The sequence below is a fragment of the Taudactylus pleione genome, unplaced genomic scaffold (genome assembly GCF_031769625.1).
Source record: "Taudactylus pleione unplaced genomic scaffold, aTauple2 ptg000154l, whole genome shotgun sequence".
NCBI lineage: Eukaryota > Metazoa > Chordata > Amphibia > Anura > Myobatrachidae > Taudactylus > Taudactylus pleione.
The window spans coordinates 16,499,100-16,520,994 of NW_028284556.1; the positions used below are offsets into that span (position 1 = coordinate 16,499,100).

The following is a 21,895-nucleotide window of genomic DNA, read 5'->3' on the forward strand; positions in this document are numbered from 1 at the left end:
GGACAATTATTTTCAGCCGCACATACGTCCGAGTAATAAATTCAGTGGGCTTTCCTCAGTGGTAACATCGGGGTGGCTAGCCAGATGTGGGTGAGTCGTGGGTGTGTCAAAGTCAGCAACTGCAACTTTTTCCACAATAGTACTGATATCGGCGGCCATGTTTAGACGGACATTCTGCTCTTCCATAAGGATGGTGCACAACCGATGTGTGACTGATGGTGCGTCTTTATATGTAAAACAGTGGACTAGCGCCACAGCCAATGGGCTTCTCTGTACGAATCTCGGCTGCAGCTTTAGCATATAGGCACAGTACCACCGTGTTAAAAGACAAAGTTGCATCTTCGTAAGTGTCCACCACTGAATTAGGGCCTGTATGTATAGTTTATTCGACTTTCTGTCTAAGCCGATTTGTTTTTTATAATAATTGAGAAAAGTTTTAATTTTTGATTCCATTGGTCGTCTAATTTTTAATGAAAATAATTTACAGTTGTGAACACTTACAAACCACCCCATTTATTTGAAAATACACATGTAACAAGTTACACTTGTGCATTCTTGTTGTACAACTTTGTAAACTGTGTCAGTGTTTCTCCCTATTTAAAAGCTGAAAACAACTTTGGTTGCTATAGCGATGATTTTTTCCATTGCAGGAGCTGATGGATTCCAGACAGACTGGAGCTGAACGCCTAAACAGAGTGGAAACCCTGGCTCCCGCAGTGAAGAAGAACACCACTGCTAGCGGATGTGAACACATGGATGCAGAGATCCAAGGCCTGCAGGCAGACTGGAAGCAGTGGGAGGAAAGTGTCTGTCAAAGCCAGAACACTTTGGAGACCCTGTTAAGTCAAATGGCAATCTCTGAGCAAGACTTTACATCCCGAGTCTCTAAGCTAGAAGATGCTGTTAAGGACTTCAGTCTGTTTCTGGAAAAGTGGGCACAGAAACTGATGCAAGGGCAAGGCAAGACTGCAGACAGAGAAATAGTAGAGAATTGGCAAAGAGAGAAGGTGAGACTGAAACTCCTGCTCCGTGGCCTGCAGTATTAGTTCATACTGTATGATAAGTAAGCCTAGCATGAATTGTTTCCAAACCTAAGACAAAATGCTGTGCAGGCTGTTTGCCTTTAGTTTGCAATGTACAAATGACAATATTGTAATATTTACATCCATAGAGGTGCTGCTGCAAAGTATAACACGTCAGCTGTAACTGCTTCTGCATTGACCTGCACAGAACTGCTAATATTCTCCCTATTACAGAGTTGCACACATCTCTGTGACAGGACCACCCCTATCCATATGCTTGACTTTATAACACTCACCATCAGTTGTGTGTACTTGTACCAGGTTTTACCCTGGTGCAAAAGAGCCATCTGGAAACAAGCGTAATTATGTATACGCACAACTCTGTATAGCCTGCAGTTCCTTCTACACACTCTTGACACCAGCTCTTTGAACTTTGAGAACACGCCATTACAGCTCAGTTAAGCCCCTGCAGGTGCCCACAGATGCATACGCCTGGTTCCAGCACACGTGTAGAGCAAGAACACACTAAATAAGTTCCACAAATGGACTTGTATTTACCTCTGCATTAGCCCCAGAATATTTATCTGGCTATATTTACTTAGAATGTACAGTAAGATTTAATATCTATTGCTGTATGAACTAAAATGCAACTTGGATGAACTAATTTAATGTACAACACTTAAAAATAGGTACATCATATTGTACAGTATATCATATTATACACTTAAAAAAATAGCAAAGATACTAAATGATATTAATATATGTCAAATAATGTAGAATAGTGAGCTTAATAATATATATGGAAATAGTGGAGTGTGTTTTTCGTCATTCTCTCTCTTCCTGTTCTGGAGTAAGTTGCTATGTTAGGAGGGAATCGGTATGAGATGCCGGCGCTCGGAATCCCGGCTTTTAGAATCCCGATGCCGTCATTCCGAAGGGGCTAACATACCGACACTTGTTGGCTGGTATACTAACCCTCCCCCTCTCCCTACTCTAACCTCAACCCTCCCCCCTCTTTGATGCCTAATTCTCCCCCCCCCTAGTGTCTAACCCTAACCTCCCCCTCCCTGGTGCCTAACCCTAACCCTCCCCCCTTAGTGCCTAATCCTAACCCTCCCTCTAGTGCCTAACCTCTAAACCTACCCCCCCCCTAACACCCTGATACTTACCGTCAGTATCCCGCCTACGGGATGCTGTCGCTGGGCTTCTGACTGGCATCGAGATTTTGGCACCGGTAATAGGAGCATCGGCATCCAGACCTCCAGGATGCCGAACGCATAACGTTAGGAGGGGGGTGCAATTCTAGGCAGAAAATGGAAAGTGACAGCTTGGCAGAACTGCTTAGCAGAAATGATCATTCCGGATTGGCTGACTCATACACAGGTCACAGGGTAGTGGCCCTACCCTGTGTATGAGTTAGCCAATCCAGAATGATCATGTTTGGAAGTGACCACATTCTCAGATTCATTTTTGACTTGCCTCATAGCCGAGCATTGTCCAGAAAGTATCAAAGAATGAACCTATCAGCAGTGCATTCGCAATCAGCCATTCACAAGCTGTTCAGTACTGCTGGGGATCATCATCATCCTTATTGTATTTGCACCTGCCCCTGCTTACACATAATACAGCTTTCTCAGGCAGGATTGGATTAAGATTTGTGGGGGCCCCAGGGCAACTAACTTGTACACAATTGTTAATATGATAAAGCTTGCAATGTTATTAAAAAGTATAATGTGTAACTGCTCCCAGCTTCGCAAATGCCATACAGAGACCACAGTTCCCACACTGGAGGTGTAGCTTTGTGTCTGGGTTCCCCTTGGATGACCGCCCCTGCTGCCCTGTTGTTAATTTGGCACTGTTCTCAGGCATAAATGCATCTTTATATCTGTCTGCTTCTGTTTGCAGTTGCGCAAACACATCCTTACTGTACTTGTCTACCATTGTGTACACCTGTCCCAATTAGTCATAAGTGGCAGAATTGCACAAAATCTACATGGGCACATTTGCTTTGTCCACTATTGTGGGCATGCACAAAAGTGAATGCATGCAATATATACAATGCACATTTGCATATACTCCTGCTTATGCCCAAAGTGGGGTTCTTAGTATTACATTTCGATCAAGCTATTCCACTTTGCCACAGTGACCTCATTTCAGATGCCATACCAGGCCATTATAGCACCTTTGGCTGCCTAGGCTGCACTGCTTCACTCTGCTCTCTCTTGCGCTTGTACAACCCCCAAACCAGCCCCCTTACAGGGTTCTCAATGTTATTTGTGTCATAACCTCGACCTGATTATTCTACCCCACACATGTACAACCTACACCACTCCCCCACCTCCTACTCCAGCGGTGCTTGTACAACACATTCCTCAGTTCTCAGAGGCAAATCCATAAACCATACTCTCCTACACTGTATGGCACCGTGAGCCACTTCAGGGGCTTGTTACACTGTGACAAGTAGCAGGCAGCCGTGCCGCCCCCTCGGTCTTGCACCCTAGGTGGCAGCCTTACTCGCACCACCCTTGGTAAATCCCTGATCCTGTCTCACTTTTTAGACAATGTAAACTGACCTTCAAAAGTTGCTCCTTCAAGTGGTAATAAGTGATGTTACTAGGAATCTGGCTTCGTGCTACACTGATCAAAACCACACTCTGATAGATGGAGGGGTGCAAATGAAGACAAAAAAAAAATTATTAGACTTCAAAATAGTATACAGTAACAATGGGCCTTTCATCCGCACAATATTATTGCAACACTTCATTAACTGGCTTTATTAAAAAAAACAATCCTATAACATACTAAGGCAACATTAAGCATGACAGAAGATGTAATAATATATATGTACTGAATTAAGCTTTCAAACTGAGGTACATCATATCATGGTTTGATCAGGCTGTGTACTATAAGCCTATCTGCAACAGTTAGCAGAAGTCTTTAGTCAGTGACTTTTCCCTTCCAGCTGCGACACAAACACCAAAAATGGAAATTTCCCTGAAAAGAGGAAAATCTAAAGATAGACTCTGCACATGAAATGTAAATAAGCAAAAGAATGGCATTTGTTTTTTTCTGTTCAGAATATGAATAAAATATCTCATTTGCAGGATGCCTTGGATGCTCTCACTGAAGCTGAACATGTTACAGATGACTTGAAATCCCAACTAAATAACCTCTGCAAGTTTTCAAAGGATTTGAGTGTATATTCTGCAAAAGTTTCTGCTTTAATTAAGGAGTACAACAGGTATTGTATTGCAAGATCAGGCTCTAATTATGATTCTATTACTTAGATCTCTACATTTACCAGGAGATGTCGTCTGTGAAAATCCTTAGCTACTCCAACCAGGGTTACCAGCTCTTGGTCCTTATCAGTTCTATAATTGTATCTTGTCTGGTTTCATTTAGCCATGTACCCTGGACAATGTAATGTTAAGATATGTCACCACATTCCTAATTAGAAAGTGTAGGGCAAATTAGGCCACAAACCATTCCACTCAAACCACATCACAATCTGCCAGTGCCGCACCCAGTTTATGTGAGGTCACGCTCCCTTTCCAGAAGATCACAGCCTAGATTTACTAAGCGATGGCTTCTGAAAGCTGCCGAGACTCTGTGCTTTTGAAACTGAAATTAAAATGGCAAACATATTAAATGCTAAACACTCCTGGTTTTTTCATTTAATATTATTGTTCTTTGAAATTTCTGAGTCAAAAGAGCCGAGAAAAAGACGCTGCTTAAAAAATCTAGTCCCATGTCACTTTGTCCTATGAATTCAGGATTGTGTCAGTAAAAAAGGAAGTTGCCATATCGCATTCCACCGTTGGAATATATATATATATATATATAAAAGATGTATAACTCTTCATCCAACACCAGAGCTTGTGCAGTGCGGACATTTAGTGTATCAGTCTTTCCTAATGTTTTAGCCAGTGCTTATCGGGCAGGTCTAGAAGAGGAGGTCACATGCAGACACTTGTGTTACCCCCACCCGACCCGCTTAGCGTACTGTATGTTTGTTTCTTTTTTGCCTTTTTTTCATTGTTAATCAGTTTTTTTTTGTTATAACACATTGAGGGGCATTCAATTCAACGCAAATTGAATAGCGCCGGGAGGGAGCTCCCGGAGCTATTCAATTCAGCATGCTGTTATGTCGGAGAATGCCGGTTCTCGCGACTTAACATGGGTGTTTAGGCACGAGAACCGGCATTCTCTGACTAAAGTGCAGCGCGCGCGGCTGTTAGCGCCGCACTAAGCAGGAAAACAGCTGCGTGCCCGGCACTTTTGTCAGATTACTCCTTGCATCCCCAGGGGGGTGCGAGAAGAAATCCTTAGCCCGCCCAAGCTCCACATTGAATTGAATAGCTTCAGGAGCTCCCTCCCGCAACTATTCAACATTGAATTGAATTCCCCCCATCTATTGTTATTTAGTAAAGCTAAAAGTAGAGAAAGCAATTATTGTTAATTTTTCTTAATCACTCTCATTTTTTTAAGTCTTTGCTTGCAAGCATCAAAGGGATGCCAGAGCAAAGAGCAAATTCTACAGCAAAGATTCCGAACAACCTTCCGAGACTTTCAGCAGTGGCTAGTAAATGCCAAAGTGACGACCGCCAAGTGTTTTGATATCCCACAGAGCATTGATGAAGCCTCATCCAGTCTGCAAAAAATTCAAGTAAGGAAATACTATGTGACTTTCATGCTAGCATGCCCTGCATATAACACCAATATTAGTTATTAAATTCATATATACTCCAAATTTTTGGTATTTCTTGTTTTTTCATATACGTTTTATAGTTCATAATACTTTATATGGGTTCAGTAAATGCAGATGTCTCAGTTCACATAGATGGGTGTAGTACAAATGCAGATACAAGAGACGTGAAACTGAAGACTAGAGATTGGTTACATCAGTGGTTCTCTCAACTCCAGTCCTCAAGTACCCCCAACAGGTCATGTTTTCAGGAATTCTGTTTGTGGACCTGGAAACAGGTGGCATAATTACTGGCACAGTAAAACAGATCACGGTTGTGCATGGTTAAAGAAATATAGAAAACATGACCTGTTAGGAGTACTTGAGGACTAGAGTTGAGAACCATTGGGTTACATGATATATTGTAATGTACAAAAGCTAGCCCAGTGATTGAATGCATTGACTGCAGGGCGATATTGTTTAATTCCGTTTGTTTACTGATTTTTTGGGACCCACTCTTCTAAAAGAAATCAACCCCACATAGACTAGCCCTGTATCATATTATTTACACAATGCAATATATTAGCCTGTCCACATTTTCATTTCTATTCCTCTAATTTCCAAATGGTTTCCATGTTCCTCTTAGGAATGTCTTTCGGAAAGTGAGAGTGGTCAGCAGAAACTGCAAACAGTGACATCTAGAGGTGACCTCCTGTACAGCATAATGCCTGAGGAGAAAGTTAAAACAATCCAACAGAAAGTCCTGACTGCAAAAGTCGATTGGAAAAGTTTCATCTCATCACTTCATCAGAAGGAATCTGCCTTAGAGGTAGTGTTATTCCGCATTTTATATTCACTCTATGTACTAGAAAGGCATAGGATAGATGAAAGATGACCATTGCATTACTGTGTAGGTTATCATTTACAGTATGTCTTGAGGAATATGTGTATTGCCATTGGCTCATTGTTCAAGTAGCTGTGCTGAAACTGTGCCTGGACAGTGACGAGAGGTGATTTCCTCACTACAGAATGCAGTAACTGTAACAGTCATATGGTGCAGTTTAGATGTCTTCCTTTAGGGCGGGGTGGGGAGCCTTTTTTCTGCTGAGGGCCATTTTGATTATTTGTGGCCTCGGTGTAGGCCACACCCCCTCTGTGATGTCACATGGGGCGGGGCCACAATCGCCGGTGATTACAACAATGCCATGGTCATCCTGAGGATGCCTTGGGGATCTGTAAGGGCAGCTGTGTGACCATCTGAAGCATCCTAAGGACGCTCCAGGCGGCACTGCTTCATAGATTTTGGCTGCAGGGTGCCATTCTAGGCATACTGCTAGCCAGATGAGGCTAGCAGAAAAAAAGCGGAAAGGGCCAGACCAAATGTTTCCGCTGGCATTATACGGCACCCGGGCCTAAGGTTCCCCATCCCTGCTTTAGGGTAAAAGAGCTTGTCCCAGTGGAGGAGTCAGTATACAGTATTTATGGTGAAAGGATATGCAGAGGAGAATATCATCTTCAGGTGTAGAGGCACAAAATATGCCGGATTCCATTCATTTTCACATTAACCTGATCGGAATGAGTAGCTATTATTTTATAGTATCTGTTGATATACAGAAATGTACCCCTGTTCTGCATTGCAGTTATTATACTCTTATATAATATATTCGAGATTACAATCAATCATTACATTTTACTTTACATAATGTGTTATGTTTTACATTTTTGAATGATGTGATTGCAAAATGCACAAATGAAATGATAATAATAAACAATAGGCAATGCCATGGAATTATGGTGGTCATCTAGCTGCATGATAGGGAACTGTTATTTCCTAAATGTTAGACATTTTTTGTATTTGTTGCAGTTCTACTATCTGATAACCTTGATGTTGTACAAAATATTTGCATTAAAAAATATAACATTTTTATTTGTTCCCAATCAATTTATGCATAATATAGAATTTAAAGGTTCAAATGAGAGACTTTGAAACAAGTGCCAAGCCAGTTCAGGAATGGCTTAGCAATACTGAAAGGATAGTTCAAGACAGCAATAATCGCCTGCACGACCTCCCTTCTAAGAGGAAGGAACAGCAGAAGCTCCAGGTAACTCCCCATCACACACATCATTTGTAGTCTTCCATCACCACATGTGCCCACAGCTTTATAGGCTGTGACCACCTCCAGCTTTACCTCTTTCTATCGAATCTTTCCTAGTGCCTAGTGCTTGCTTGTATACGGCATCTACTAACTGACTGTCTGTATTACCATGTTCTTTCATTGCCTTCTGTCTTGCGGTTTTGTTGCATGCTTTCTCTTCACTGCCTTAAATGTGCTTGTGCCCTCTAGTCTATCCTAGAAGAAATAGGCTGTCATGAGCCTCAGATCACCAGGCTTAAAGAGAAAGCTCAGACGCTGAAGGGAGGACAGTCTTCCAGCACAAGCTATGTACACAGGGTGTCTCAGCTGTCTTCACAATACCTAGCGTTAAACAATCTAACCAAGGTAACGTTTCACTGCGTATGTCCCTGCCGGTGTTCTACTGTGTAACGTGCAAACTTTATTGTTACGCTTATTGACACAAAACGGAGCATGTTCTTTGTACTGCCTGCATAACAATGTGTTTATTTTTCATTGCTAATCTACATTGTTAAGGTAATATAGTTGAATGTGATGGTCTTTAAGTTGTATCAATATTTGTCACACTTGTGATTTCCAGATTAGTTCCCCAAGGGCACTGACTCATTCTTGGGACAGTCATTCCCATCCTTTAGCAAATCAACTTCATACAGATGTGTTCACATATGTCTATCCTCCGTGCGCTACAAGTCACGTTACACATAACGCGTGAGCGCCGTGTGACTCGGTAGCGCTAAACTTTTTCTCATGCAACTTTTTTCCCTTAAAATGGTCTTATTTGCAAAGCGATGCGAATAGGAGGCACAAGCTTCTGCTGATTAAAATGATATGCGGCATGCCTATATTCTGAGTGCAACTGCGGGTGTATCTGCATGCAAAATGCTACATTACAGTGTCGGGGCTGTAACACTGTAATGTAGCATTTCGCATGCAGATACAGTAACAGTACAGTAGTATTTACACCAGACTTAGAAGTCTGTATATTAATAATAATGACATGGAGATGCGACTTGACAGTCTTAGCTGTAAATGGCAAACTGTTATATACTTTGAAACAGGGGTGCAGCGTGTAGCCATGGCACCTGGAGCATGTGTGTGCTATCGCGCTCCCAGCCCCCAAGTGTGCTAGGTAGGGGGCGTGTCAAGCATGTAGGGGTAAATTAAAGGGAAATAAAAATAAATATTAGGAGCAGTATCAAACTGGGTCATGGAGGGATAGATATATTCCAACCCACTAAAGTAATTCCACCAATTAAAAATAAGCCACACAGTAGTGCCCACAATTCATGTTCTGCCACACAGTATTGCCCTTATTCACATTACGCCACACAGTAGAGTCTTTTATTCATGTTATGCAACAGTAGTGCCCCTTATTCACATTATGTTACACAATAATGGCCACAGTGCACGTTATGCCACACATTAGTGGCCATTAATTTGCGTTATGCCACAGTTTTGGCTATTTTTTCACATTATGCTACACAGTATTCCCCAGAGTACATATTAGGCCACAGTAAAGTCCATAATACATATTATGCCACAGTAGTGTCCCTTTTACACATTATGCCACAGTAGTGCCCCTTATATGCATGCCATAGTAGTGACCCTTATTGGCTTTTGGTGTCAGAGCATGTTCTATCATCCATGCAAACCGGGCCGGATGATGTCAGGGCCGGGGTGGTAGATGGGACCCACCTCGAGGTGGAAAAGAGTAGAAGCCGGGGGTGATGATGGGAGGGGACTGCCTCCTCCTCCCTCTTTGTTATTGCCAGTGGCTCCACCCTTACTCCCTTCTGTTCAGTCCCACAGCCAGACTAACAGCCTCATTTATCAATGAGTTTATAGCTCAAAACTAGTGATAAATATCACTTTTTATGATAAATGGTGCTTCAGCCAATCAGCTCCCAACTGTCATTTCTCTAACAGTTGACAGTTGGGAGCTGATTGGCTGGAGCACCATTTATCATACACAGTGACATTTATCACTCGTTTTGAGTTATAAACTCGTTGATAAATGAGGCTGTCAGGGTCATACGCAAAATACCGCCTCGGGGCTACATATTAATGTATATATATCTAAATACACACAGTGTATACATTTATCACACAGCTCTCCCTACTCATTCAGATTTTCCTCCTTCTCACACATATCTCCTCCCCTCAGACACACACAACGATACCCCTCATTCAGCCCTAACCACAGCTCTCCCCCTTACACAGCTCTCCCCCTTACACAGCTCTCCCCCTTACACAGCTCTCCCCCTCACACAGCTCACCTCCCCTTACACTGCTCTCCCCCTTACACAGCTCTCCCCTTTACACAGCTCACCTCCCCTTACACAGCTGTCCCCCCTCAGCCTCCCCTTACACAGCTCTCCCCTCTCAGCCTCCCCTGACTCCCCTCACGCACACAGCACTCCCCCCTCAATTAGATTTTCTTACTCAGATCCCCCCCTTCGCGCACACACAGTTCTCCCCCTCACAAAGATCTCCCCTCCTCACACAGACCAACCCCAGCACAGACTCATACACACACAGCTCTTCCACAAAACAAAGCTCCCCTCCCTTCACACACACAGATATTCCCCCTTACTCAGATCTCCCCCCCCCCCTTATTGCTTTACTGTTGCAGGGCGCCAGAGATCAGCCATTCGACTGGGGGGTAGGAGAAAGGGCAGAGGGAATATCCTGCTGATGAGCTGAGCCTGCAGCACATAAAGAGATCAGTGTGTCCATATGGGAGGTGTGGTGAGGGCGGAGCCACAAGCATCACTCCGCCCACACCATGCCCCCTGTCTGGAGGCACTGATCCCTTTATGCGTCTCAGGCTCAGCTCAGCAGGTGCTCTGCCCTTCGTCGGATGGCTGATCTCTGGCGCCCTGGCCGAAGCAGGTGCCTGGAGCATGTGTTCCACTGGAACCACCCTCGCTACTCACTTACTTTGAAATTGCTATATTTCTGCATAATTATATGTTGCAAAATGTGAATGCCCTTATTTATAGTTGGACATATGGACATATGCAATTTCTTTTCTTTTTTTTGTGCAAGAAACATATTTCTATATGCACTAAAATGTGTTTGTATGTAGATTTTTTTTTTCCTGGAGATGTGGAACAAGGGCAGGTATTGACGGCTTCTTAGGGAGAGTGGACCTCATTCAGACCTGGTCTCTCGCTCCGGAGCTCACTACAACGCTTGCCGTTTTGTGGGCGGCCGCACTGACATCAGCAGTGATGTCAGTGGGGAGCTTCCTGCTCGTTCAGAGCAGGAAACTCCCTGTGGCTTGCGGTTGCCGAGACCCAACCTTAGGGTCTCGTCGCTAGCCCCGATGGTCGTGATGATCTTGAACATCGCGTCCATCACCCTGGTCGGTCGCTAAACTGTGGGTGGTAACCCACAGCTTAGCTAGCGACCAGGAGGCCGCACTAAAAAATAGAAGTGGCCGCCCTCATTCGGAACGAGCGCTCGCTTCTTGCGACCGCCTCTGAATGAGGGACAGTATCTCCTGCAGAAGCTGGAGGGCTGGTGGTAAGCTACATAACGATGACTTCGCTACCACTATCTAGTTTCTTCTGATTGGCTGCTTACATACTGATAGCTTGTAATATATTAGCGTATGGCTATCTTATATCAAGTAGCGGCCATCTATTCATTTTCTATTTAAAATGTAATGAAATTCAAATATTAAATTTTTTTAATAATAGTCAATATTCTATTCTGTCTTGTGCAGATGAACTTAATTACATTTTTATTTTGTATACAAATAAGGTGAGAGGCTGATAAGGTAATGTGATTTTACCATTTACAGCGAAAGGTGCTAGACACTAGACAATTCGCTCCATGAGTGATATCATCTAGTGTGTCCCCGGCAGGGGTGTGCTCAATGTCGTTAATGACATTGAGCACACACACTAAACGATATCATGAATGAAAACGTTCAGTGCCGGGCACCCTCCCTCATCCCCGAACATGCAACAACCTGACATGACCTGCATATTCGGGCGATGAACGACAATGACCAACAACCGGCGGGAGCGCGCATCGTTGGTTGTTCATCGTTATCGTTCATTGTTTTAACGTACACACTGGCCGATATAGTTAACGATATCATTATCGTTCAGTCGTTTAAAATATCGGCAAGTGTATATGCACCCTAACCTTCCCCTAGCCTAAACCTAACCTCCTGGGGGGGGGGTGCCTAACCCTAAGTCCCCCCGGGAGCCCCTAACCTAACCCTCGCCCCCCGCGCGGCTGTACACGCCCGTCTTACCTTCGAACGAGCAGGCCCGCCAAGAGCCGTGGCAGGCCCCGGTAATAGGGGGCGTGACCTAATCGGGAAGGCGTGGCCACGCCCCCTAGCCGAGAAAAAAAAAGATTTGTACCCACTTCCCCCCCTCTGTGAACGGGTGTCGGGCTCCCGGCGTAGGTCTAATGACAGGCGTCGGGATTTCGACGCCTGTCATTAGTGCCTTGCCGGGATTAGACAGCCGGGAAGCCGGCGGTCGGGATTACGTCCGTCGGCTTCCCGACTGCTTCCCGGATTTTGCTGTCATCAACACACTGTTTTATTAACAGATACTTTGTGTAAAGCTCAGTTAATCAAGTCATACGCACTTCCTCTGTATTTATTGAGTAATTACTAATTTATTGGAGTAAATAGTGCTCCCCCAATTAAGGTATCAGCTTTGTTCAACCACCTCCTCCCCCCAAGACCACTACAGATATCTGTCTGCAGTGCCTGTTTACTCCTGGCCATGCTAGATGGGTGTCACAAAGGAGACACCTGATTGGACAGAAACCACAGCCATGTAATGTACCTATATAGCACTCTGTGCTGTGCATGAAATTGAAGCTTGAACGCCTACAACTCTTCCTGAAGTTTCAGTGCAGGATGGGATAGGGGGCCCAAGGGAGTTTTCGCAGATGGTGAACCCTGTTTTTCTGAAGTTTGTCATTGAAATGAGAAAGGTAAGAATGCATGCTGAAATCTGAAGACATAAACTAAACAATTTACTTACTTTGACTGTAGGAAAAAATGTCTAGGATGGATCGTATTGTTTTGGAGCACCAGCAGTTTTCACACGGCCTGACGGAGCTTCAAGACTGGATAAATGATGCTATTCACCTTCTGCAGTCATATTGTCACCCAACCTCTGATAAAAGTGTCCTGGACAGCAGAATGACCAAGCTGGAGGTAACTGACCATTAACATAGCTATATACAAATTAAAATAAAGATGATATTTTCCCCTCTGATAGATGATATAGGATAGTGTGTAATAATGAGGTTTATTTCAGCATATGTTTGCAAGCTATAGTGAATAAATCAGCAATTATACACGTGTATATATAGCAGCACCCATCTGCACTCTTCCAGTCTTTCGCTAGAACAATTCTCACCCAACCTAAACTCATTGGCAAAATGTGCAGTATTGTTAGGCATGTGCCTTTCTAATACAAGGCTGTTCAGTTGTACATGTAGTCACGTAGATGATCATTTTCTGTCCTGTTTTACTTGAACGACCATTTTTGCGATGTAGACTTTGTTGCTGGTGAAGCAGGAAAAGGAAATTCAGATGAAGATGATACTAACACGGGGAGAATCCGTTCTGAGAAACACATCACCAGAAGGCACCCCAGCCATTCAGCACCAGCTCCAGGAACTGAAAGACTCCTGGGCCTCTCTTTTATCCTCCTGTATACAATGCAAAAGGTAATGATATTGAGGGGTGTGTGTAGAAAAGATGGTTGTTTTCTGATGGTGCTTGTCAGGCTGCTGATAAAGCACATTGTTTGAGAGGTGCTATTATTTGTCTTCTCGTACCCACGCTTCCTTCATCGTCTATTGAAATGTGATAGTCCTTCTCAGAATACAATGTTTAAACAGTCGAGCCTAGTAGCAAGGGATTCATGTGCCATCATTGTGGCTAGAGGATCATGTAATTGGGGGAATGGTTATGTGCATAAAGCACTGACAATGAGTCAGAGAGCATTTAAAGAGGCGGCAGCTATAACCTTTTGAGATTTTTGACAAATAGCACAGAGGGATAATATAAAAGCATTTCTAGTATATACAACACACTGTGCTAGATACATCTAAGGAAAGGACATTTTTGAGGTTACAGTCCGTTTAAAAAAAAAAAAAAAATGAATAAAATATAGATATTTTTGTTATTTGTTATATGTTAACATGTTTGCCAAAACTCAGCATTCATTTGTTTGTCTATCATCCTGAATAAATACAGTCAACTTGAAGGAGCCCTATCTAAGTGGACAAGCTACCAGGATGATGTCCGTCAATTCTCCAGCTGGATGGACAGGGTGGAGGAATGCCTGAGTGATTCGGAGAAACAATACAATGGACTAAAGGACAAAATTGTAGCACAAAGCAAAGCTAATGTATGCAGTCCATATTCACCTTGTTGTAAAACACTTTATCTTTCATTTAAATTTCCAACTTCCCCAGCATATTTTTACCTAAGTGGGATTCCAGACACCAGCAGCAACCACCACTTCACTGATAAATATATTTAATTATACATATAGTCAGTGCTCGAAGTGGGAATTTAGACGTGGGGGTATGGAGTTTTGAATCTCTCCCTCATACCCCCCCTTCAGCCCCTGCTTCCATATCACCCGATGTACCTCTTATCCCCCACACTTATGTAATTGCTTATGTAGTCTACTGCTCATACTTTCTTTTAAGAAGTTGTCCACTTGTTTGTCACTACCATGTAGCATATGGGGGTTGTATTTTGATATATTTAAGAGGATTGTCCAATGCCCCTCTTTTTGACTTGCCTCTACCATGTGCCTAACAGTGAAGGAGCTCACACTTTCCTCCCTGGCTACCAGTTGGGAGCAACATAAAGCAGTGAATAGCACTGAATAGAGTTTCACTATTCCGTGCCATTGAAGTGGATTGAATGGATTCAGCCATTGTCCACTGTCACTTCTTAGGGAAATTGGTTCCAGGCTACAGATATTTAGAGGCTTTTGTGGAGAAGTACTATTTCTATTTAGAGATGTGTGGTTTGGTTCTCCAGAGATCTGAATCCACCCAAATTTTGTGAATCCGGGCAGATAGGAGTCGCAGTTCTAATCTTCCAGCGGTTCGTAATTTGGATTTTAAATCAGAATTTCGGGTTTTGGAATGCAAAAATTACACGATTTTAGCTGTTTTTAAAAACTTTTTTATAAATTAAAAAAAAATAAAAAAATCCAGATCCCAAAACAAAACTCCAAAATGAATCCAGATCCAAAACCAAAACACGGAGATCTGCACACGCCTCTAACAGTGAACACCACCTTTAAATATGATAACAGCACTGTGTACTGGTAATGTGAACTTGGCATTTGATTTCCAAACCTGGAATGTAAAGTTTCCAAAACCATTAATGACTGAGCTAATGGAATTCCTTAATTCTTCTAGTTACTGAATGAAGAAGTTCTAAGTCATGGCAGCTTATTAGATACCATAGAGAAGAAGGGATCCAGCATGACTGAACATTATGTTACCCAGCTGGAGCTCCAGGATCTGCAGGAACGCTACAATACACTGAAAGAGAAGACAAAGGTAATACAATGCAGAAAGATTTATTTTATTCTGTACATAATAGCGAATGGACAATTTCTGGTTTTATTATATTTATTTATGATAATCTATCACATTTTATTTGTTTCCCTAAAATAAAATTAGATAACATAAACAAACTAAATAAAAAATATATTTAAATACTATATATAGTGAATTTTATTCAGAGTTGGACACAATTTGCATCTAAGCACACATGTAAAATGTGCCTGGGAAAAAACAATCAGCATTTTGTTACTTACTGTAAACAGAGTTAGCCACAAATGTGAGATGCGAAGAACCCTGCATAGAGAGCAAATGCACCTCCATCCCTAGCAAATAACAGGAGAAGATGCACCAGGAATACCATAGGAGGCATGGCTTCACTGTCAGCACAAAAAATTGAAAAATAAATCTACAGTATACAAATCATACACATTGCTTTAAGTGGCAGGAAAGTATAATTAATAATCCTAATTAATTAATTAATAGTCGCATGGAGCCTGTTATAAACAAATGGAACAAGATTAAAATTTAAAGTGTTAACTTATTTTAAAGTTCACATCAATAGACTTAACAGCAGCCTTCTCCTTTTCCATTGTTATTTTTTTTAAAACGAGTGTTCAGTACACTGTAATCCTGTTATTAGACTGCAGCTACAGCAGTTACACTACTTGCAGAATTGGGTGTGTCTTAGATGCGTTCAGACATGGCCAGTGGCCATCAATTTCATGAGCTCACAACTGCACCAAGGGTCTAGTTCCCCCACGTTATTTCACATCGATACGCCCTACCCTTGGGCCACGTCCAACCCCCATCCCAGACCTTTTTTGGCCCCTTAAAAAGTGGGAGGCACATATAGAAACCATTGTAATTCCTACACCGTTCATCTGATTTGGATGTAATTACCCTCAAATTAAATCTGAAAGTCTGCAGTTGAAGCACATCTTGTTTGTTTAATGTCAAAGCCATTGTGGTGGTGAATAGAGGCCAAAATATAAAAATTCTGTCAATGTCCCAATATTTATGCACCTGACTGTATATGTGTGTATATATTAAATTGAGCATATATAATCTTCATTTAAAATCAAAACCGAATGAAGCAAACGTAGTAAAGTACATATGATAATGCACTATGTGGCACTAGCAGGTTATTTTTGCACTACTGCTAAAATTCTGACCTGTGTATGATGAAGTTTGTTATTATTATTACTTGTTATTACTTTATGTTTTGGTGCTTGCAGTGGAAAGTGGGAGACTGTATAAACAGAAATTGTTATTCATATAGTAATATAATAATGGTTATAATAATGGTTTTTCTATTCTTTAACAGGAGGCCATTTCCAGAGCAGATAAAATAGTCTCAGACCACAAAGATTATCAGAATGGGCTTCGAGTGTTTGAACATTGGCTCCAGCAAGAGACTGAAAAGTTGGATTGTCTAGTGCTACTTGATGGTGATACTGACATGTATGATACTACTCTAAAGGAGCTGCAGGTACGCCCAGGATGTTTGCATAAAACAGCAAGCTGACTGCACAATTAATGATACTCTAGTACAATTTTAATATATTGTATTTCTCCAGGCATTAGATTTGCAATATTACCTATTCTCTAAGATATGTTTCTGACTTTGATGTACATTTCAGGAGCTACAGTTGCACTGTGCAGAAGGGCAGGCCCTGCTGAACACTATGCTGCACACAAGAGAAGACGTCATACCGTGGGGCATCCCGCACACAGAAGACAGGGAGCTGGAATCCTTAAGGCAGGACTGGCAAATTTATCAGCAAAGACTGGCAGAGACCAGAAGCCAGATTAATGCCGCCCTCAGCAAGCTGAAACTGATGGAGATGAAATACCAGAAAACTGATGAATGGTTGATGTCTGTAGAAGGAAAAGTGAATATCAGGATAGGACGTCAGTCGGACAGAGCAACAAAGGAGATACAGCTTCAGCAGATGAAAGTAAATGCATAGTTAGCCTCCATACCTTCCGTTATCTTGTAAAATGGTCATCACTGTTTGGGATCAATAATATTATCTGCTGTATGTGAAAACATGAAGTAAAATGCATTATATGATTTTCATAGAATATCAACAGAAAACATGTCAACATCCACTATGTCGACATCAATGTAATGTTGACATGTTCAAAATGTGGACATTGTGAAAGTTGAGAGCCACAAATGTCAACACGTGCAATTAGGGTTAGGCTGCAATTAGAGTTTAGCAAATGACGACATTATGTTATCTGTCGACATTCTCAACATGTAAACATTCTGAATGTTGACATTCAGAACTTGTCGACATTATGATGTCAAATACTGAATGTCCACATTCTGGATGTCAACATATCATACCACACCTGTTCTTTCCATTGAAAACTAAGTTGACTTTCTCATTATTTTTTATTGTTTTTATTGTTCAATATTCAAATAAAAAAGTTTGCTGACCCTGATGTGTATCTTCTAGAAATGGCATGAGGAGGTGCTGGTGTACAAGGAGGAGGTAGAAGAGGTTGGGGCGTTGGCCCAGCAGGTGTTGGAGGAAGGGCGGAGCAGCAGCAGGATGGGGAGTATGGCCACCCTGCTTACATCTCGCTATCAAGCTGTCTGGCTTCATATTTTGGTAAACCTTTCGCTAAATAAGCAAAATTCTTCTTTGGATATTCTCTCCAACAAATGTCATCCATGTTCAAATGTAAACTGTAAATTATACTTTTTGGACAACCGGGTAAGAAAAAACAAAAACTCGATCATATCAAAGGAGTAGGCAATACACAATTCATGTTTTACATGAGTGGGCAAATCTAAGGACTTCATTCAGAGCCGCTCGCAAATTGCGAGCGCTCGCTCTGAATGAGGGCGACCGCATCTAAAAAATGATTCGGCCTCCTGGCCGCTCGCTAGGCTGTGGGTTACCACAGAGGTGTCAGCTACAGGAGTTTGCAGGAAAACCTCCTATTCTGTTACACAGTGATTTACAAGCCCCCACAACGGACCCTCCTCACCTTTTTCTCCTTGTGTGTTCCCTGCATATTCCATTTCCTTCCCTCCGAAGTGCTGCCGCTGAGCTCCGTTTTCTGAGTACTTCCTGGACGAGCCCACTTCACTTTAAACGTAACGCTTCCTGGACTGGTGATCAGTGGTGCCCATCAGAGCTCACAGTGAGGCATGCCTCCATTAGCTCTTTTTCTCCGTGTTTTATTGGCTGCTTCATTGCCCAGCCCCCAGCTCCAGGCAGTGTCTGGCTATTAGAGGTGAGGCTGAGCTCTTGCTGCCTTACCTCTAGTCTCTCTCTGTATTTCCAGGCAGTGCTGCAATTTTGGTGAGTTTTGCCCATAAAAACAATCAGAATAATACAAAGGAGATATTTATAAGTTATAAATATCTTCATTGTATTATTCTAATCAGTTTTATAGTCAAAACTCTGCAGTCTGACATGAAGTATGACAGGGGAGGCTTTGCCTCCCATGACTGCACGTCTCTGCCTGTTTCAGAGATGGATGGATTTGCAGAGCCACACACAAATGGCTGTGCAATTCCGTCCATCTCAGATGCAAATACTGAAGGAGGTGTCAGACACCTCCTTGATGCATTTGCGATCTCAGCACTGCGACTGATGTTGCAGGCTGCTATCACCATCCCAACCATCCCGACAGGTTGCTACTTTGGTCAGGCTGCAGGAGCTGAAGCTTCCCACAGCCTGACCGGGTGCTATTCATTTAAGAGGACAGGAATGTGCTTCCACCGTCGCAAACCCTGGCCCCATCTCTCCTGGAAAATGGGGGCAACCAGCCCCCATTTCCAAATATGGTGACCAGGCACACCACTGCAATGCCCCCCAAAAATGCTGCGGCTTGGGGAGGCCTGTGAGCAAGATCGCAGGACCCGTTCTGCACATGCCCCTCAACATCAGAGATGTACGTTAATCATTGGATTAACATAAATCTCTGAATCAGGCCCATAGATGTGAGTTATTTATGAAACATAAAATTGAGAAGAGAAAATAACCCTAGTTTATGTATGTGTGAAGAGAATATAGGGTCTGATTCAGTACTGAACAGAATTGCAAAGCTGCAGCAAGCACAGATTAATTAATAAGACACTTGTATATCTGTGTGCAAGAAAGTCTGAATCTATATATACGAAGTGCTACGATGCAGCGGCTGCAGCCTTTTTTCCACGCCAAGTTCAGTTCTGCTTCATATACAGACTCAGTCGCACACAGATATACAAGTGTTGCATATCAAATTAATCAGCACAGTCTCCTGGTGCACCCTGGTACATCATATTGCAACAAAAAAAATAACACGAAACCTGGCAGCTAACTTGCGCCAGACATCTCGCGGATTGTGTGTATATATGGTTTAACCGCTCTCTTATGTGTAATAGATACATTCTTTGGTTAGGTACACTGCTATTGCAGAATCTGCCTCTTGCTAGGTGTATGTAGTAGTCATCTGCATTCATGTAGTTACTTCATCCAGTATAGAGGTTTTTATTTGCCTTTTGGGTCTATTTCACATTTTACCAATTCAAGTCCTCAAAGTGGGTTTAATTATTTAACTTTTATTCACTAACAGAGTAACACACCTCTTTGGAGTTTTTGATCTAGTAGATTTTCAATCACCATATACTAAATTGTAGTTTCTTTTTTTACAGTTACATTTTCCAAATCAATGTTTAATTCTTGCATTATCTGTGTCAGCCAGAAACGGACCCCTCGTGCTTTCCTATATAACAATTACATACATTCCACAATTGTCTATTTAACATCGTAATACTAACCTGCTTTTCAAGCAACAGTTGGATTGATATTTACTTACTTTCTCATTTACTTATCTTGTGATTTTAGGAACAAATCCAATTCCTTGAGGAAGAGATCAGAAACATAGAGGAGTCTGACATGGCCATTAAATCTTACACAGACTGGTTTACTGAAGTACAAAAGAACTTCCACAATATTACAGCAAATATCGGAGTAGTGGATAAACCAGCATTGGAGAGAAAGATGAAGAAACTGGAGGTAAGTGTCCTGGGCATTAATGTCTGCTTAACAAACATATCCATAGGGCCTAATCCTTTAAAAAGGTAAAGACAGGTCTCATTTTGTTTTACATAGAAGAAAATTTGGCACTTAAAATTAATTGAGCAGGAGGACCAATAAGAAACATAGGGCCTCATTTATTATCGAGTTTTATCATTCACGAGTGATAAAACTTTTTGCGTATGATAAATGATGCTCCAGCCAATCAGCCTGCAACTATCATTTTTCAAACAGTTGACAGTTGAGAGCTGATTGGCTGGAGCACCATTATCATACGCAACAAGTTTTATCCCTCGTTGTGAATTATTAAAGTCGTTGATAAATGAGACCCATAATCTCTGTGATTATGTGCCTGATTCAGACTTGTATGCAAACCTGATGGTTTACATTCAAGTCCAATGGTGGAGGGACTGCCTGTTCTGTGCATGTGCACAACAGGTCCTGCTAGATCAATTACATCACCCCCTAAGCCACAGCATGGCTGACATGCTGCAACTGTTTGGGGATGGCGGCGCTGTACGTTCTGTAAGCATGCCAAGACCAGGGTATTCCGAGGCAGAATTCCTGGCCAAAGATGCAGCAACAATGCTTATAGCGTACAACTCTGAATCAGGCCCTATAATTGTTTCTTATAGCTAAAGCAATAGGGCGTGGTGTGATATGCCGACATTCATCATGTCGTCACTGAGGAAATGTTGATATGTCAGAATGTCGACATATCACCCCTGGTGGCCAGTGGTTACTTACCTGGTTCCGACGGCACCAGCGACGTCTTTCAGGTCGTGTGAGTGTCACTTCCTGTGGAGTCATCTGACGGAGTGGTGTTCCTGTGATTATTATTCCCCTAATCCTTAACCCTCCCTCTAGTGCTTAACCCTAACCCCCCGCCCCTCTCTTCCCGGTAGCCTAATGTTGACATTCTGAGAATGTTGGAATTTCACATATTCACATTTCATATATTGATCTTGTAAACATGTCATCATTCTGAGAATGTCGACATCTGGCCTGTTGACATTTTAACTATGTCATAACTGTCAACATTGTTATTGTCGAACTCATGACTGCATCCTGAAGCAATATTGTATATTAAATATGTTTAAATTGATTAGCATTAAACCTTGTGTAGGTTTTTTTTTTTTTTTTATTGTACCAGTAACACTACAAAAACTCCTACAAGAGCAACGCTAGAGTTGGTAATAAACAGGCTTAATATATAGCTGAAATGGCAAAATTCAGATAGAAAGTATCATAGAATTAGCTTTAGAAATACAAACATTTAATAAAAAAAAAAACTCTAGAATAGAAGCACAGTAAAGTGAGTAAACACAGATTAAAATATATGATTATGGTTACATGCAACAATGTGTGTTAATAGTTTTTTCGTGGTGACTTGGGAAAGGTACTGCACATGTGCAGAGTTTACGTATAGTA

General features: G+C 42.1%; 1 protein-coding gene across 1 annotated transcript in view; it reads left to right on the forward strand.

The window, feature by feature from the left end:
* The window catches only part of SYNE1 (spectrin repeat containing nuclear envelope protein 1), a 546,802-nt gene that overhangs the window by 293,986 nt on the left and 230,921 nt on the right, over nt 1-21,895 (forward strand). The window contains exons 54-67 of the mRNA XM_088474380.1: nt 651-1,007; nt 4,127-4,263; nt 5,511-5,688; nt 6,353-6,535; nt 7,665-7,808; nt 8,052-8,207; nt 12,871-13,035; nt 13,381-13,553; nt 14,086-14,239; nt 15,273-15,416; nt 16,747-16,911; nt 17,063-17,380; nt 17,888-18,043; nt 20,273-20,443. Of these exons, the coding sequence (XP_088330506.1) occupies nt 651-1,007; nt 4,127-4,263; nt 5,511-5,688; nt 6,353-6,535; nt 7,665-7,808; nt 8,052-8,207; nt 12,871-13,035; nt 13,381-13,553; nt 14,086-14,239; nt 15,273-15,416; nt 16,747-16,911; nt 17,063-17,380; nt 17,888-18,043; nt 20,273-20,443 (2,601 nt within the window). The remainder of the gene's footprint in view (nt 1-650; nt 1,008-4,126; nt 4,264-5,510; nt 5,689-6,352; nt 6,536-7,664; nt 7,809-8,051; nt 8,208-12,870; nt 13,036-13,380; nt 13,554-14,085; nt 14,240-15,272; nt 15,417-16,746; nt 16,912-17,062; nt 17,381-17,887; nt 18,044-20,272; nt 20,444-21,895) is intronic.